Source organism: Anabrus simplex, chromosome 1, assembly GCF_040414725.1.
Source record: "Anabrus simplex isolate iqAnaSimp1 chromosome 1, ASM4041472v1, whole genome shotgun sequence".
NCBI classification, from domain to species: domain Eukaryota; kingdom Metazoa; phylum Arthropoda; class Insecta; order Orthoptera; family Tettigoniidae; genus Anabrus; species Anabrus simplex.
In genome coordinates this window covers 676,879,271-676,899,808 of record NC_090265.1, presented here as the reverse complement: position 1 = coordinate 676,899,808, position 20,538 = coordinate 676,879,271, and the positions used below count along the sequence as shown (strand labels likewise).

Below are 20,538 nucleotides of genomic sequence, written 5' to 3'. Positions count from 1 at the left end.
AAGCGCACGACCAACTCGTTCGGTACTTCAAGTACGTGTAAGGCTGCTAATACCGTAATCATGCCTACGAAACTTCCAGTTCTACATGGAAACCGAGCCACTTGGACGTGACTTTTCATTTCAGAAATCGTATTCGTATATGTATTGGGTGGGATTCGAACTGTGGCCGTCTTGACGAGAAGCCAGTGACTATGCCACTAGGCTGTTACGCCCCTGGGTTCGGATTCTAATCATTAAGCCTTGATATTGCTGATATAAATTATATGAATGCCATTGATTACTTATTTATATATTATTAGAAACAGTCCATGGTGGGCCATTTTGCACTAATACAGTAACATCTGCATAAGCCGGACCCTGAACAAACTGAAAACCTGTCTTAAACGGACTCCATGGTGGCATGAAGCTGTATGGCACTTTTATGCAGCCTAAAACGGAACCTGTCCACCGCGGAAACGGACTGATATTTCCAATCATGCCAGGGAATAGAATAGAATAGAATAGAATAGAATAGAATAGAATAGAATAGAACGCACGACAATGTAATGTTACATGCTATACGTACAATGAAAACAACAAGAAAGGAATTTTACCAATGCAACCAATTTCTGTTGTTGTTGTTGTTGTTGTTGTTGTTGTTGTTGTTGTTGTTGTTGTTGTTGTTGTTGTGTGATTCATTTAGGGACTTAGAACATTTGTTGGAATCGATAATGCGATCGTGTTCATCTTGCTGAACTTGTCACCACCTACCCATGTATTGAGTGCTTATCCCTCCCCACCATCATCCAAGGCGCTGGAATGCTGGACTCCCTAACAGGAGAACGCGTTTAGTAGTGCACTTTCAACACAGTTGTCGTGTTTTGACACACATACGTTTTATAGCTGGGTCATCCGAAAATTTGTGTAACGTGACGACACAAAATGTGTGACGGAAGTGTAACCATAGCAACCGTGCGGGTAACAATGTAAGGTATGGATGGATGGTCAGACAATGTTACCTAGCAACCGTGCAGGTTGCCATCTACCGGGCGAGTTGGCCGTGCGATTAGGAGCGCGCAGCTGTAAGCTCGCATCCAGGAGATAGTGTGTTCGAATCCCACTGTCGGCAGCCCTGAAGACAGTTTTCCGTGGTTTCCCATTTTCACACCAGGAAAATGCTGGGGCTGTACCTTAATTAAGGCCACGGCCGCTTCCTTCCCATTCCTAGGCCTTTCCTGTCCCATCGTCACCGTAAGACCTATCTGTGTCGGTGCGACGTAAAAGTAACTAGCTAGTAGGTTGCCATCTGACATAAGCAGCCGTTGATAGATGGGAGACATATTTATGATCATTTGATTTTCGCAAAGGGAAAAGTAGTTTCTTTTTTCCTCCCTGTGTAAGAATGCTTGTTGTGTAGGGCGAGTGTTCATGAGCTATAATTTTTGTTATTCTTCACTTTGTTAGTGAATATGGTGGGGAAGAAACGTAAAATTATATCTCTCAATGAAAAAGTATAGCTAATAGAAACAAATAAAAATCAGAAGCAGTCTCTGAAATCTGTTATTTCAGTCTGGAAAGACACAGGTCTGTGATACACTTACGAGAAAGGAAGAAGTTGGGGTATGATATTCAAACAAAATAAAACTTATAGTCTACAGCAAGCTAGTTCAGTGTGCTACTTACATGCAGTCAAAATCAAATTGTATGGTCTGTGGCAGCAGATTTATTGTTGTTGTTGTAGTTGTAATAGCAGTAGATTATTATTATTATTATTATTATTATTATTATTATTATTATTATTATTATTATTATTATTATTATTATTATTATTATTATTATTATTATTATTATTATTATTATTTAGAGTAATATACAGATATTACAACCCAATTTTCTTTACTTAGCAATATTAAGGATTAAGTATTAATTATTTGGTTCGTTCCAAAGAAAAGTCTCCAAATTCTACTTTTAGATACACGAATTGAAGTAGGAACACAGTAACCTTAATATATTGGTTAACCTTGCATAAAACAGAAACCCCCTAAAACGGACATATTTTCTGTTCCCTGCAATTCCGGTTTAGACTGGTTTTACTATAATATAATAATATTTAGGTAAATATTGATAAGATCGAGTGTCGAGTGTGTTAGAATTCCTTAGCATCCTATCTTAAGTGAATGACTCAAGTTCTTGACACACTAACACTTACTGTATGTCCGTTAAGCGGCAAGGCTTGTTTTATTGGCTGTAGTTCAAGTTATCTTCATCTGATGGTTGTTTAGCACCCAAGACACGTTACCCAAAGATGAATATACTGTTTGTGCTCTACCAACTTCCCGGACACAGTAGCAGTTCGTTTGACACACGACTACAGTGAAAGTGATCGCAGAGATCGGTGAAGATTCACTGTTAAGTATGTCAACTGATGGAGGAGGGACAGTCTAGCGAGTTTTCGCAACTGTGTTTAATGCGAAATAAATATCTCCTGTAATTATGCCTTGAGTTGCAAATCATTAACTATCTGATGAATCAGAGACTGAATTTCTAGTCGCGCTGAATTTAAATTACCTTCCACTTTTGCACTCATGGGTTTTCGGTTTATAAGACGTGAATAGCTACCACGAGGCTTTGATTTAAGTTTGATTCACTTTAATTCACCTTAATATAACGTCTGTAATCGTCGTTTAGGCTAGGTAAACACTTGCGTGCTTTCAAGCTGCGTTACTGCGTGTTTTTCACGCAGCTGGAGGACAGGACGCCTGGCCACACTTGCATGCTTTCACGCCGATATTTTATTAGTGTGTTGTATATTGTGAAGAAGCAAAGCATCACCATTTTTCTGCATATGTAAGGCATTCCGTTAAATAGTAACTCCATTGTTGCGTTATGTGCTGCCTTGGTTGTTCGTCGTCTTCGTCGTCGTCGTCGTCGTCGTCGTCGTCGTCAAAGAAAATATTGGATCCATCCTATAATAAGTGACAGGTCATCAAATGGACAATTCGTACTCCTATACAATAAACTAAAAGACAACTAAGAGATCTTTTTTTAGTATTGCGGAATGTCCGTGACGTCATTTGCTTTTTGTGTTTGTTGGAAAATGCTATCACGAAAATAAACACAACGTCTCCCCCAACACAGCGCCCGTTACTGATAATCCCGCATCTGTCTTCATGTCTCTGTTTATGAAATCTTGGTCCTTTGTATCGTAAAGGCACGAGTACTTTTGTACCTCCACAATTATTGATTGACTGACTAATTCCATTTTGCAAAGTGAAAGTACAAAACGAACGCAGATGGACCACGCGCAATATTCAAACAGGAGCACAATATCGCAACGTCTTCTTTCCGCAAGTGTGGCTAGGTAGGCCTACTGTACGGGAAAACACCTCGGCCCATTCTCCAGCGGGCGACCTTGAAGACGCGCCGGGAAATCACGCTGTGTGTGGCCGGTTCCGTCCAAATTAGTGTTGTGCATTTTTAATGCGAGATTTCACGCAAACATAAAGTGAAATCACACACGTTTAGCCCTATCCTTATACTTTAAAGTGGCAAAAGAAATCAAACCAATCTCCGTACAGGTTACTGAACGCCCTTGGACAAGTGGAAGGTAAAGGTTTCCACTATTCGTAACCTTGGCACTAAGTGATTGCTCAGCCGTCTTTACCCCCAGGAATTAACCTGGTACTCATTTTTAGTGTAGGCCGTGTGAATCCGAGGCCCGTGTACCTCTCCAGAATTAGAAATCTCATTTCTATTTGTTTCCTTCCCACTTCCTCACGGAGAATTGCCTCCGCTTAATTTCGGTGGAACGGAACACGGCTTTATCGCCTCGGCTAGGCAGCAGTTCAGATATAACAAAATAAAATGCTTGCGTCACGAAATTAGCGATATAAAAATAATGTGTGACGCGATGTTACCTAGCAACCGTGCAGGCTGTGATGTAAAGTATTGGTGGATGGCCATGACTGAGATATTATCAAAGAGGGGCGTTTCTGGAGGCTGTGGTGTGAAGTATTGATGGATGGCCATGATCGAGAATCAAAGTAGCCTCATCTCATCATAGTCTAGAGAAATGATTATTTCATTCATAGTAAATTGGCACTGAGTCAGTTTCGTCCTTTCGATGGACTGAATCCTACACTTGTTGACTCCTGATTCCATACAGATGTCTTTCGAAAACGATCAGTTAGATGCAAATAAATGAATCGTTATCAATTCGAGTTTATTTTATTATTTGTGATTATTTGATTTTCCCGAAGGGAAATGTGATTTTTTTCTTTCTTTCTTTCTTTCTTGATCTTATCGCAGTTATTTCTGGGGTCACTGGAGCCACCCAGGCTCATTTTGGTTTTGGTCGCATGTCTTTCTTGACGCCACGTGAATTTTGAGATGAAAATCTCAACCTAGGATAGGGCAGGGTTCGAATTTCAGCGTTCCGTGGGAAGTCTGCACTCGTTTATTGCAGTGATCCCAAGTTAGTCTAAATGGCCTCTGCAGTTTAAGGCCCGTTCGGCACTGGCCATAGTGTCTAATCCTGAAGGAAGAATTCTTTCACCGAGGTATTTAAGAAAGGATGCCAGTTAGATTGTCGCATATGCCATTTCAATATTATTATTATTATTATTATTATTATTATTATTATTATTATTATTATTATTATTATTATTATTATTATTATTATTATTATTATTATTATTATTATTATTATTATTATTATTATTATTATTATTATTATTATTATTTAGGGGGCGTGATTAGTTCAGTGGCTTAGCTGCTGGTTTTCCACTCGGAAGTTTGAGGTTCGAATCTCCGTCGATTCTGGGTCGAGATTTTCATCTCAAGAATCACGTGGCGTCAGCAAGAGCATCCGGTCTTAAATCCTCGACCAAAATAAACAAAATGGGGATAGGTGGCTCCAGTGACCCCAAAAATAACTAGGATAAGCTGAAGAAAGAATTATTATTATTATTATTATTATTATTATTATTATTATTATTATTATTATTATTATTATTATTTTCTTTTCCTTTCTTCATTCTCCGTTGCGGTCTTCTAGGGATCACGTGACAATTTCAATGCTTCATCCTTTGTTGTTCCTTCTTTTTCCTCTAATACTCCTTCATCTCCGCACTGTGCCTCCTTTTCCTCCCCTCGGACCATTTTGAGCCTGTTTTCTTTCCCTCCCGACCTTGGAATCCTTTCATTTTTAATACTTTCTTTCTAAAAATCTCTCTCTCTCTCTCTAATGTTTAATTTAATATTTTAATATTTTAAAATGTAGTTAGTATATTCATAAACCTGTATTGTGTTATAAGGAGACGCTACATAAAGGGGCTTTTCAGCCTCAGTGGCATGTAAATCATCATTATCAATAAATTCAATTCAATTCAGTTCAATTCAATTCAAATTCTCCGTTGCTTCTTCTGTTTCCTATCAAATCTTTATTGAACTCAGGAATCCGGATTGTTGTTGACTTCTTGATGCAAAGATTCGTATTTGAAGATCTGTTTGGTTACCCTGTTGTCATCCATTCTGTATAAATGTCCAAGAAATATCATTCGCCTCTTCCACATTGTATCTGTTATATTTTCTATGTCCCGGTATATTTCATCATTACGTCTTTATTTCCAGAGTTCTATAGTTCTTAGCGGACCGAGTATTTTCCGTATACTTCTTTCCCAAAACTTCTAACTTATTCAGCTTGTAATTCAGTACTAGACATTCACTCGCGTATTATTATTATTATTATTATTATTATTATTATTATTATTATTATTATTATTATTATTATTACACTATTAGATTATTAGACGCCGGCTATGTAGTAGAACAGGGCGCTAACCCACATTACTGAACAAAAACAAAAGACGTGATTGCAGCGTGATCGACGGAAAGCGTGATTAAAGAGCGAATTTTCGACAGCTCCAGTGGCGTTCACTGTGCTTTTCTTGTTTGAGTTCAGTGAAATGCTAACTGATTTTAAAGACAATTGAACGTGAAATGTCGTATTCAGCACGCGTCTTTCTTTAAATGGCTAAAGCAAGAAAGAGGACTGGAAGAAATCAGACAGATGACAATCCTGTGCTGAGGCTATGCATGCTAAGCAGTGTGCAATTCGATCTTCTCTTACATGGGCAGTAAATGATCATTTTGCGCTTGTTCTTGCGTGCAGACTGGGTTGCACGGGTCATTGTTCCGTAAAGAATCAAGTACAAAGAGTGCTACCATCATTCTTAGTATGGCTGAATTGTGGTGTGAAAGTTAAACAAGGGAGATGACTCAGTGGATTGCGATACAGTATATACTTTTTTTTGCTAGTGGCTTTACGTCGCAACGACACAGATAGTCTTATGGTGACGATGGGAAAATTAAGGCCTAGGAGTTGGAAGGAAGCGGCCGTGGCCTTAATTAAGGTACAGCATTTGTCTGGTGTGAAAACGGGAAACCGTAGATAACCTTCTTCAGGGATTCGAACCCACTATCTCCGCAAGCCAACTCGCCCGGTGGTATACACTGTGAAAAGCAGACCTCCATCAGCCAAGTGTATTGTCTCGTGCCTTAAGGGGAGAGGATGGCTGAATAACTGCGAAATTTTGAAATTTTGAAATTGCCGTCTTCTTCTCTTATCGTATCCTCAATCATGAGACCGGGCGAGTTGGCCGTGCGGTTAGGGGCGCGCAGCTGTGAGCTTGCATCCGGGAGATAGTGTTCGAACCCCACTGTCGGCAGCCCTGAAGATGGTTTTCCGTGGTTTCCCATTTTCACACCAGGCAAATGCCGGGGCTGTACCTTAATTAAGGCCACGGCCGCTTCCTTCCAATTCCTAGGCCTTTCCAATCCCATCGTCACCATAAGACCTGTCTGTGTCGGTGTGACGTAAAGCAAATCATTAAAAAATAATTGACTAATTGGGACAAATATTCGTATATAGGAAGAGGAGTTACGGATTGCAATAATTTACCGGTGGGGACTTTGGATAAATTTCAAAATTCATTGGAATTTTTTAAGAAAGGACTAAGTAAACAACTAATAATGAATCTGCCACCTGGGGGACTGCCCTAGATGCAAATCAGTGGTGATGGATTGATTGATTGATTGATTGATTGATTGATTGATTGATTGATTGATTGATTGATTGATTGATTGATTTCCCCCTGAGGGTGGGGGCGGTAGAATAACACCCACGGTATCCCCTGCCTGTCGTAAAAGGCGACTAAAAGGGGCCTCAGAGACTCTGAACTTTGTAGCGTGGGTTGGCGACCACGGGGCCCTCAGCTGAGTCCTGGCATTGCTTCCACTTACTTGTGCCAGGCTCCTCACTTGCATCTATCCTATCCGACCTCTCTTGGTCAACTCTTGTTCTTTTCCGACTCCGACGCTATTAGGTTTGCGAGGACTAGGGAGTCTTTCATTTTTACGCCCTTCGTGGCCCTTCTCTTACATTGGCCGATATCTTCAGTTTTCGAAGTGTCGGATCTCTTCCATTTTTCCCTCTGATTAGTGTTATATAGAGGATGGTTGCCCAGTTGTACTTCCTCTTAAAACAATAATCATCACCACCACCACCACCACCTGATTGATTGATTGATTGGTTGGTTGATTGATTGATTGATTGATTGATTGATTGATTGATTGATTGATTGGTTGATTGATTTTGTGAGTAACAGTTTCAGCGCAACGTTCAGTTCAGTCCTGTCGGTAACGAGTAGCTGGGACACGGCGCTAGAGCTTGCTACATCAGTGGGAGCAGTGACCCATCGACCTCGTCACAGTTCTCCTCAGGTGTCGACAGTTTCACAAGTAGCAATTATTCTCTGCAGGTCCTACCAAGCTACTTAATGAATGTAACAACACTTCCTTGGGTGGCAACCAGATGTCGAAGTGCCAACAGATGTTCTCACAGAAATTGGCCCATCGTTGACCTACCGTCACCGACACTGTGTTTGTGCAATTAAGTGAGGTTGACAAGTGGTCACAGAAACCACCAATGTACTGGTCATTGTTGAATCAATAGCTCCCTTTGTGGATCAAGGGCAGAGTGTTGTGTTGGCGTCCCGATCCCGAGGTCCTGGTTTTAAACCCAGCAGAGGGAGGGGGATTCTTGAAGTGTGGAGAAGGTCTACTCGACAATCCATGCCACACGATCTCTGGTGACAAGCTGTTTCGTGTTTACCCGGCAAACTCAGCCACGGAATGCTCCAGAAAGATCTGGTCTACCCTGCCATATTTTGCTGTTATCTTTCACTGAAATAACATTTTACGGCAGAATGACTATTACCGTTAAGTTTATAATGCATTTATTGTTCATCCTACCAAGTTTCACTGTCCCACGTCAGATGAAAATGAAAATCCTCAGCCTGTTTCCTGTCGTTCGACCGGGTCAGGGATGGATGGAATGAAGCTCCCATCTAGTGGCGAGGATAGGAATTGTGCCGGCTGCCGAAGCCTGTCGCACTTCTCTGGGGCAATGATTAATGACTGTCGGAATAAATGTTATTGGAGAGTGTCGCCGGAATGATTGAAGGTAGGGAAACCAGAGTACCCGGAGAAAACCTGTCCTGCCTCCGCTTTGTCGAGCACAAATCTCACATAGAGTGACCGGGATTTGAACCACGCAACCCAGCGGTGAGAGGTCGGCGCACTACCGCCCGAACCACGAGGTGTCTCCCATGTCAGATAATTAAGTAAATTCGTGTCGTCATACCGAGGTGGTAATGCAGCCTCCGTGACTCAGGTGGCAGCGCACCGGCATCTCACCGCTGGGTTCCGTGGTTCAAATCCGGTCACTCCATGTGAGATTTGTGCTGGACAAAGCAGAGGCGGGACAGGTTTTTCTCCGCGTACTCCGGTTTTCCCTGTCATCTTTCATTCCAGCAACACTCTCCAGTATCATTTCATTTCATCTGTCAGACATTAGTCATTGCCCAGAGGAGTGCGACAGGCTTCGACAACCGACACAATTTCTATCCTCGCTGCTAAATGGGGGCTTCATTAATTCCTTTCCTGACACGGTCGAATGACTGGAAACAGGCTGTGGATTTTCATACCGAGGTGGTTCAGCTTTTATTAGGCACGCCACCAATGAGGTGAGCTGCATGTGCCATTTTAACCACACACTTGCCCTCTTGTCATTCTTATGGCAGAACCGGGAATCGAACCCGAGCCTTCGAGGACGACAGCTAATAAGTGCTAACCGTTACGCTACGGAGGCGGACTCATGTCAGATACAATCAAATAGCACACAGTACGTCAGCGCATGGACTTGAAACATATAATACTATACAACATTCCATGAATTAGACAAGTTGTTTTCGGACCTTTCTGTCTGCTTAGTCATTTTGGGACAAAGCCAGTTGAGGGGATGGGATACAATGTCTTTCAGTAAAGTGCGATGGTGGTTAAAGGTCGATACAGTAATGAAATTAGCAGGGCTGCTCTCTAACCTTTAGTGGAGCTAGCGAAAAGGAAACAGTTCTCAACATTACAGCACGGAACACAACTCGGCGAGTGCAATTGTTTGTGAAGCGGACAGAGAGCTACAATATTAGGTGCTGTCAGACTGAATCTTCACAGCAGTGTATCATTTCACAAGAGCGCAATGAATATTTCAATGCAACATAGCTGAGAAAGGAAAGCAAGAACAAAAGACTTGTGCAGAATATAGACATGAGAATGTTGAAAATAAAACACGTTCGCTCATTATTATTATTATTATTATTATTATTATTATTATTATTATTATTATTATTATTATTATTATCATTATTATTATTATTATTATTATTATTATTATTATTATTTATTTTTTTACTAGGGGCTTTACGTCGCACCGACACAGATAGGGGTCTTATGGCGACGATGGGATAGGAAAGGCCTAGGAGTTGGAAGGAAGCGGCCGTGGCCTTAATTAAGGTACAGCCCCAGCATTTGCTTGGTGTGAAAATGGAAAACCACGGAAAACCATCTTCAGGGCTGCCGATAGTGGGATTCGAACATACTATCTCCCGGATGCAAGCTCACAGCCGCGCGCCTCTACGCCTACGGTATTATTATTATTATTATTATTATTATTATTTTATTATTATTATTATTATTATTATTATTATTATTATTATTATTATTATTATTATTATTATTATTATTATTACCGAGCTCGATAGCTGCTGTAGCTTAATTAAGGCCACGGACGCTTCCTTCCCACTCCTTGCCCTTTCCTGTCCCATCGTCGCCATAAGACCTATATGTCTCGTTGCGGCGTAAAGGCACTTGCATATATTATTATTATTATTATTATTATTATTATTATTATTATTATTATTATTATTATTATTATTATTATTATTATTATTATGTCCGCCTCTGTGGTGTAGTGGTTAATGTGATTAGGATTAGCTGCCACCCCCGGAGGCACGGGTTCAGTTGTCGGCTCTGCCACGATATTGGAAAAGTGGTACGAGGGCCGGTACTGGGTCCACTCAGCTTCGGGAGGTCAGTTGAGTAAAGAGGGGTTCGATTCCCTCCTCAGCCATCCCCGAAGTGGTTTTCCGTGGTTTCCCACTTCTCCTCCAGGCAAAAGCCGGGATGGTACCTAACTTCAGGCCACGGCCGCTTACTTCCCTCTTCCTTGTCTATCCCTTCCGATCTTCCCATCCCCCCATAAGGCCCCTGTTCAGCATAGCAGGTGAGTTCTCCTGGTCGATGTACTGGTCCTCCTTCCCAGTTGTATCTCCCGACCCAAAGTCTCACGCTCCGGGACACTGCCCCTGAGGCGATAGAGTTGGGATCCCTCGCTGAGTCCGAAGGAAAAACTAACCCTGGAGGGTAAATGGATTAAGAATAATAATAATAATAATAATGTATATGTATGTTCAGTCTTCAGCCCTAAGGCTGGTTGGATCCTCAACAGCTCTGCCATCAGCTGTCATAGATGGCCTAGGCATCACTGAAGAGGCGTACTAGGAAAATGAGGAGTGAGGTAGTTTCCCTTTGCTTTCCTCACCGAGCCAGAAGTTGCTATTACATATCAGTCTGCCAAGCCCACTGAAATGCATGCACCAACCGACCCTATGAGCAACATTTTCACACCATTCATAGCAGGGACTGGGTGCACAAGGAATGGCATTACTAGCATCGCTCATACCTCAGTCACTTTCATATTGTCTAAGCCAAGGATAAGACTGAGACAGGTCAATGAAAGTAACAAATTTAATATAGCCCGTACCAGAAGACATAGTGCACTGTAAACACTAGGTCCTGCCAGCAAAGGCATAATAATAATAATAATAATAATAATAATAATAATAATAATAATAATAATAATAATAATAATAATAATAATTTATTGACTTAAGTATGTTGGTGGTCATCTGAAATAAGCAGCCTTTGATGGATCGCCATCACCGAGGGACATATTCATGATCATTTGATTTTCGCAAAGGGAAAAATGGTTTCTTTTCGTTTCGGTGTCTCTCTTATAAGAGGAAAACTTGGCTTTTAGTGCAGGGAGTGTCCGTGGATATGTTCGGTTCAGCTCGCCTGGTGTAGGTCTTTCTATTTGATTCCCATGGGCGACCTGCGCGTGTGGGTATGAGATGTTGGAGTAGTTAGAGGGTGAAGCGGGTGTCAGCATATAGCCTATTGCTGTCAAATATTACTATGGGCTCTGCTCAAGGTTTAACGTAACCATGCTGCGAACGAATCGCCATCAACAGTGTCATATTATGCCCTCACTCTATGTGAACACTGGGGAGATGTTTGGAATTGAATCCAGACTTTTGACACGCTAACTGGTGATATCTAATCCCCAAATAATAATAATAATAATAATAATAATAATAATAATAATAATAATAATAATAATAATAATAATAATAATAATAATAATAATAATATCATCGGATGGCCTTGGCTAATGACCTGCTGAGCTCTCGAAATAGTGCCATCTAGATGGCTTGTCCACCAATTTTGACATTCAGATTGTGCTGTTGTCTACCAATTTTCGAATAATAGTGTACGTTTTTATCTGAGTCGAGTTTTCCTCCAGCAGAAATAAATGATTTAGGGAGAATAGCCACCCGATCTTCAAATCGTATCCTGAATACACACACAGCATACATTAGCCGAGGATATTTTTACGGTGGCAGGATCTGAGATTTGTATGCGTAGCGCGTAAAGCGAAAGTGGCACGTTTATGTTTTTCTTATAGCGATAATGCGGGTTGTGCTTTGCCAAACTGTTTGCAGAATTGCAATGAGACCTTCAATAGTTTGTCCGAAAGCATGCACTCGTACACAGAGTTCACTCAGCGGCGGACAGCGCTAGGCAATTGTAGAAAGTAAAGAGAGATATCAACGACATTACGTTTGTTGGGATAATTTAATCCCACATAATTTTATACACACATCAGTTGAAAATCCTGAACTGGTGCAGGCTTGCAGTGAACTACACTGCCATTTAACGTTCTGGATATTTTCAAAGGAAGATGATCGCGTAGAACCAGTTCCTTTTGGGAGGCTTAAACATACATTACCTTCAACTGCATTCGCGGCGAAGCATTTGGGTGTGTGCGCATCGCTTTTTTTTTGTTTCTGTTTCTGAAACATTTTTGCCACACTCGATTTTTCTGTTTTTGTCCATTAGAGACGGTACTGCGCGGTCGTGCCATTTATGCTCGTCAGCTGGACTAGTACGTCTTTCCAAGGTACAATGCCGATAGAGTTATGGCCTTGAAAGCAATAATTAGCAGTATTTTAGAAGTCAAAAAATGATGTCAAATTTCTATTCAGGATAATCATATGATTATAAATGTCTTTCAATAAATGAAACTCGGTCGAGTCGTTTTTGAGAGAGAGATCTGTTTGAAATTTGGAGTCGACAAGTGGAGGATTCAATGCTTCTATAGAAAGGGGGGTGGGGGAGACTGACTCAGGGTCTATGAAACTATCACAAATGAAATCTATAGCGGGCCATGACAAATGTTTTTGAATCTAGGTGCCAGCACTCAAACCTAGGGGCCATGTAATTTTTCTAATTCTCACATCGTTAACATACTGGCGTTTAGCCTTCTGAAAAGTAAAACATGGTAGTAATAGCAATAAGTATTGCGATTTTATAGTTTTATACACTACATCAGATTGCCACAAAATGTAAAGACAGCTGGACACTGAACTAAATAAGACATGTCACTCTGTACACAAATTTATGAAACTGTTGCATACTTATATTCTGATGCTGTTCTAAGAAACTTGTAAATAGCAAATTGAATATTGTCGTCAGCAACACTAAAATGCACAATTCCATCGTATGTATTAGTCTGTCATGTTAAAGGATTAGTAACTTAAAATTTAAACATTATCTATTTATCATAAAACAAATATGGCACAAGGAACAATCCATACTGTACAACACATCATTATTGTGCCTTTTGTGTCCATGCTCATGCCTAGGAGCTTCGTATCCTGTCAACATACGGAAATTAATTCCACGAGAGTGCGTGTTATTTCACTTTACAATAACAGCTCTGTTGAAATAATCAATTTAATAGCAAACAAGCCTCTATTTTCGTAGTAAAGGAGCATCGCAGGATATTATTCCTGTCATTTACATGAGAAGAATATTGTGAGTTATTTCTGTGTCGAACGGGCTGAGTGGCTCAGACGGTTGAGGCGCTGGCCTTCTGACCCCGACTTGACAGGTTTGATCCTGGCTTAGTCCGGTGGTATTTGAAGGTACTCAAATACGTCAGCCTCGGTAGATTTACTGGCACGTAAAAGAACTCCTGCGAGACTAAATTCCGGCACCTCGGCGTCTCCGAAAACCGTAAAAGTAGTTAGTGGGACATAAAGCCAATAACATTTTATCATTATCATTATTATTATTATTATTATTATTATTATTATTATTATTATTATTATTATTATTATTTCTATGTTGGTAATACTTTATTTACGAGGGGTTTCCTCGACACCCAAATGTTCGTACTTAACATTAAATTTTTCTTCAATTGCTTATAATGCGGCCTTGATTATTATTTAAAATTGTAATAACATTAATATCAAAGAAGAAATCGTGCGGAGTGTCTAGGGGTTGTATATTATTACATGCGCTTTGCAATGTAAACCGGAAATGAAACATATAAAGGGGAGATTATACTTAGCTAAAAAAAATACGGTGCTAAGGACAGAACTTTAGGCACCATAGTGATCTGCCGTCCGGTATTTGTCGTGCCTTGCTCTAAAGCAGGGCTTCTGAAACGCCCAAAATCTCACGCGTGCAAACTGAGGCGCCGAGTTCCTGTGCACAGTGCATCGGTACCACTCGGCTCGGCTCGGACCAACGCTTCATCTCTGGGTTACTCGGCTAAGCTCTTCTCAACTCGGCTCGGATTTGGAGCGCTACGGAGCAAGTGAGGAAGAGGGAGACAGGCAGAGCGATCGAGACAGGTGTGGGGAAAGAGAGAGACAGCACTATTACTCCAAATCGAGGAGTGGGGGTCTGCATTCTGGTCACCAAGCGAAGTCGTCTTTTGCACCGTGCACAGTGCATGCATTGCACCCTGAGAGGCCCTGCTGTAGAGTATGATGAGATGAGAGTTCTTTGATACAAGAGTCTTCTATATGTGTTTAAGTCATGGTCATCAGTCTACATTTCACGTCACAGCCTGCAAGATCACATCGACCATCTCACTCTTTGATAATATGTCTGGACATCCATAAGTATTTCACATCACAGACTGCACGGTTGCTAGGTAACATCGGGTCACACATTTTTTATGGATAACTTCGTGACGCAAATTTTCAGATGATCCCCAGTCATAAGACATATTTATATCAAAATGAAATCAATGACAGTGAACAATTTAGACACATATCTATGAAAGTTGTGAAGTGGAACCAACACCCAGTAGACGGGGAAGAAGAGCGAAAGAGGGCACTGATCGATAGGCTTAAGAGATACTGTCAGGATATTAAAGCCGGCAGACAAACAAGATCTTCGCACTGAAAATGAAATTGGGTTATTAATACCCAGTCCGTAGAGGCTCAGTCCGAATATCTGTTAAAGGATATCTGAAATGACTGTATCTGAAATTATCTTCTACGTAATGATTGCGAGGCTGTAAAATTCTGCGGTTAGAAAAAAGTGCCTCGTTGCTTGTTAATCGCCTTGATAAAGCAGTTTGTCCATATCTAGTCGTTTTACCATTGAGGTGACAGTGTGTTAGTGATGGGTCCTTTGGTAATAATATAATTGGTGGTAACTGATCGCTCTCAGTCCTTTCTGTTGGTTGTTTTACATCTCTGTGCCTTTGTTGACTAGCGCCAATGTTAATGATGGATAAAACGTAGAGATTAATTACCCTCTGACAGCGATAATGTACCACTTTCGCATTCGAAATAGGAGACGAGAGAAGTATTGGCCGCACAATATTATAGTAGGTTCCTGCTGTGTTTTGCCCACTCACTTCAGCGTTCATTGTAAGACTATCATCATAATCATCATCTGATTATTATTATTATTATTATTATTATTATTATTATTATTATTATTATTATTATTATTAGGCTCCTTGTGGTGGTTTGTAGTGTAATGTGTTGTGAATGTATGAAAAGGAAAATATTGAGGCGAACATAAGTCCCCGGGGCAGAGGAATTAACCACAGGCGATCAAAATCTCCGACCCCGCTGATAATCGAACCCGAGACCCTCTGAACAGAAGGCCTGGGCGCTGGCCATATAGCCATGGAGCTGGACTCGCATCTTCATATTCAGACAACACAACGTACTACAGATCACCCCAAAAACACGCAGTAGTGAATACATCCCTAACAAAGGGTTGGCGTCAGGAAGGACATCCGGCCGAAAAACTGAGCTTAATCTACATTACTGCCGGGGTGAGTGGCTCAGATGGTTGAGGCGCCGCGCTTCTAAAACCAACTTGGCAAGTTCGATCCTGGCTCAGTCCGGTGGTATTTTACGATGTTCAAATATGTGAGCCTCGTGTCGGTAGATTTACTGGCAGGTAAAAGAACTCCTGCACTTCGGAGTCTCCGAAAACCGTAAAAGATGGTAGCGGAACGTAAAACACATAGCATTATTATTATCATACATTTCTGCCGACACTGTGTAGTTGTGAAGAGACCAGGAAGAAGAAGAAGAAGAATCTGATATTTGAATACCGAATTGTATTTTCTCCGCTTTTCAAATCTCCGACTGCCTCGTCGGGTTTGAACCAACGATACTGGGACCCGCAGGCTGGAACTCTGCCGCTGATCCATAGAGGGAGCAAGGGTCCTCACATCTCACATGTTCTCATGCTGGATCGGCCTGTATTTTTGGAAGTGAATTGCCGTCCAAGGTGAAATAATAATAATAATAATAATAATAATAATAATAATAATAATAATAATAATAATAATAATAATAATAAGGGAGCCTCCGTGGCTCAGGCGGCAGCGCGTCGGCCTTCTCACCGCTGGATACCGTGGTTCAAATCCCGGTCACTCCATGTGAGATTTGTGCTGGACAAAGCGGAGGCGGGGCAGGTTTTTCTCCGGGTACTCCGCTTTTCCCTGTCATCTTTCATTCCAGCAACACTCTCCATTCTCATTTCATAGCATCTATAATTCATTAATAAATCACTTTTGGAGTGGCGACCCCATCGTACTAACAGCCTATATCTGCTTCCTTCATTACATCTCTGACCCAGTCAATGACTGGAAAACAGGTTGTAGGTTTTCATTTTTCGATAATAATAATAATAATAATAATAATAATAATAATAATAATAATAATAATAATAATAATAATAATAATAATAATACTGTTATTTATTTTACGTCCCGCTAACTACTTGTACGGTTTTCGGAGACGCCGAGGTACGGGAATTTTGTCACGCAGGAGTTCTTGTACGTGCCAGAAAATCTACCGACACGAGGCTGACGTATTTGAGCATCTTCAAATACCACCGGACTCAGCCAGGATCGAACCTGCCAAGTTTGGGTCAGAAGGCCAGAGCCTCAACCGTTTAATCCACTCAGCCCGACAAGGTGAAATCAGTTGGATTACAGTGGTGTAAGGTTGTGCCACGTACAGCAGTGTTCACAACCACTACCACCACCTTAATGGTTTAGGGCAGAAGTCTTCAGTCCTCGCTTGGCTAGGCAGGAAAAGAAAGAGGGTGACATTAACAATGGATCTATCAAAAGTAATTTTGAAGTCTTTTACAACCACCCACAGCTGAAGCAAATACTGTATAATCAATAATGTCGACAACAAAATGCAAAGAAGTAGGAGTCATTTTTGGTATTCTAGAGTTATTAGTTTACCACTCACTGGATCGTATGGGCGTCTACGAATAAAAACACAGCTAGTTGCCTGTGAGATTTGAGTAAATTATTGTATAACCGCGCTCTGTGAATTTCGTTGAATATGTTATTACGTTGGTCAACAAGACGTAATTAAAAATAGTGACATTACTTCTTTTATCTGAAGCGGAAAGTAAAAATACCATAGCTATTATACTGATTTCTTGTCGGGGGCCGGTAAAGAATGTTACGCGGGCCGTCGGTTGAAGAGCCTCGGTTTAAGGCAGAATGATTATTTGTTTTATAAGGCACTGTCTTCTATGTTTCGTAGTAAAAAGGTGCAAAACATCAAGTATAGAGTGTGGTGTTAGGAGAGATACACGCAGTTGAAGTATCAGTTCACATTGAACGGAAATCTGTACTTTATGTAGATCCCGGATTTTTCTTCAGAATTAGGTTAGAATGCAAACTTATTTGGTTATTAGAAGGTGACGTCTAGGCCGCTCTTCCGTAGTGTAGTGAGAGTAACATAAATTTCCGGGGTGATGGGCCGAACCCCTACTGTTTATGCAAAACTCATAGGATAACCGTTGTGCAGATTAGACTATACTTGTTACTCGCTTCAATTCGTTTGCAATCTAACCTGTTACTGCAAAGAGTCCGGCTCCATGGCTAAATAGATAGCGTGCTGGCCTTTGGTCACAGGGGTCCCGGGTTCGATTCCCGACGAGGTCGAGAATTCTAACCATCATTGGATAATTTCGCTGGCAAAGGGGCTGTGTGTATGTGTCGTCTTCATCATCATTTCATCCTCATCACGACGCGCAGGTCGCCTACGGGAATCAAATCAAAATACCTGCACCTGGCGAGCCGAACATATCCTCGGACTCTCCCGGCACTAAAAGCCATACACCATTTCATTTTCTACTGCATAAAAATCCAGTCTCTATAAGATAAGCTCCCGGATTTGATGAGATACCCTTTCTTTGCATACGGGTATATTATTTGAAGATTGCCCGGCTCCATAGCTAAATGGTTAGCGTGCTGGCCTTTGGTCACAGGGGTCTCGGGTTCGATTCCCGGCAGGGTCGGGAATTTTAACCATCATTGGTTAATTTCACTGGCACTGGGGCTGGGTGTATGTGTCGTCTTCATCATCATTTCATCCTCATCACGACGCGCAGGTCACCTACGGGTGTCAAATAGAAAGACCTGCACCTGGCGAGCTGAACATGTCCTCGGACACTCCCGGCACTAAAAGCCATACGCCATTCCATTTGAAGATTAATAAAGTGTTCTCTTATTTTTGCAGGTTTCATCAATTGCAACACGAACGCTCTCCAGTCTTTGGCTCAGCTGCACGGTAAGTGACCTCCAATTGACACTAGTTCTGGTTTAGAGATGATGGCTATAACTGCTTGATCAAGTACCCTCGCTATGGAAGACAACGCATCTACTCGTGTAGCGGAATAATAATTATTTGAGTACCAATATATAAATGACACGTTTGTATAGTCCCCTAGTATTTTGTCTCTTGGTAATCATACGTGGTTTTGTAAGGTTATTTAACCCTTTTAGAGCCGAAAATTCGCACTGTGTTTAATCAATTTGAAATTAATTTTGGGTGTTTATTGTTCGGAAATGATAAATGCGAACTATCCATATCGATTCTGCTACATAGGAGAGTAGTAAAATAATATACCCTGAACTCAGTTGAATAGTAACTCTAGGGGGTATGATTACTACGAATAGTATAATAATTTACCAACATTCTAAAAAGTAAGTCATAAGGGTATTATTGGAAATTAATACATCTTTACTTTTTCCATAATTTGTCTCAACATAATATCCCTGGATCGTTAGAATTATACGGAATGTATTCCAGAAATATATTTTGAAATATTTACGGGATCGTCTCTCAACAATATATTCAGTACTCCCCTTATACCCTTTCGCAAACTAAGAATTGCGCGGTACTTTACATTGCCAGCATCACTGTTATTGAATGTTATGGCTTTCTAAAAGACGTCTGCTTTTGTATTGAATACGTCAGATCGGTGACATTTATAACGTACAAATGTAAAAAACGATTCAACCATTAGTCTATAAAAGCGATCCATTTTCTACATCAGATTATTTCTGAACTAAGAAATACCACAAATAAAATACAAACAAATAGGAATATTGCTGGTGGTAAGTTAGTCACAATTGGAGCCATCATCAGTAATATTTATATCATATTATTGATTGGTATACTGGGTGGGAGTGTACGCTGGAGTGACAGTTGCTACATCAGTAGTGTTCCTTTCTCTGATATGTTCTAAGTCATGTATATTCTCACCATAAACAATGTTCTTAATGTACTCCCAGAAGAAGAAGTACATTAGAGTGAGATCAGGGCTTCTAGGCGGCCAGGGAATAGGGACACCTCTATAACCCAACCATTCGGAAGCTGAGCGTTCAATGCGTTGCGTACATTTACCCTGAAATGCAGTGGTGGCCCAGCTTGCATGAAGATTCCACGGACACTGGTTTCTTGTTTGATTTGTTGTACTGAAGGGAAAACAAACTAAGCTTTCTGCTGGGCGGTCCACTGACTTGGCTACGCAGCACACGTGCAGGCGCGCTATCCACAGCGAAGGTTACATCCCCGGTGAAAGGCAAGCAACGGCCACTAGCAACGATTAAAAAAAAAAAAAAAACTCCCTTCTTTCTTCTTCAATTTGAAACGACAATCGCCTCAACATGTCCATACAAAATGAAGGAGCATTTTTTTAAATATGGGTATTCTTTTCTGGATGATCTTGTATTTCAGTTTTGTTGCGTGGGGAATTAATTTGTGCTGAACTTTGTCAAGATAAAGATGTACCGTAATTTGCAGATAATCGCGGTAAAAAATTAGGACAATCCAGTAAACAAGATATGAACCCATTAACTTCGTCTCTTTGTAATAAGATTTACAGTAATATTATATGCAGGTCAATGAATATATTGAATTTTCACGACCGCATGGTAATCGAAACAGACTTTCAACGTATTAGGTCGTGTTACGTACATGTAGTACGTTTTGAAGAGATGTCAAGTACAGAACAAAAATCGGAAGGTTGTGGGTTCGGATCCCTCTGGTGTCCGGCTGGCCATTTTTGTTCTGTACTTAACATCTCTTCAACACGTACTACATGTGCGTAACACGACCTAATACGTTGAAAGTCTGTTTCGATTATATGCAGGTATCTTTGACCCAATCATTAATATTT

The 20,538-nt window shown here is 40.8% G+C and overlaps 1 protein-coding gene across 1 annotated transcript in view; it reads left to right on the top strand.

The window, feature by feature from the left end:
- orb2 overlaps positions 1–20,538 on the top strand; it is a 465,359-nt gene that overhangs the window by 167,980 nt on the left and 276,841 nt on the right. The window contains exon 2 of the mRNA XM_067135888.2: positions 18,594–18,644. Within this exon, the coding sequence (XP_066991989.1) occupies positions 18,594–18,644 (51 nt within the window). The remainder of the gene's footprint in view (positions 1–18,593; positions 18,645–20,538) is intronic.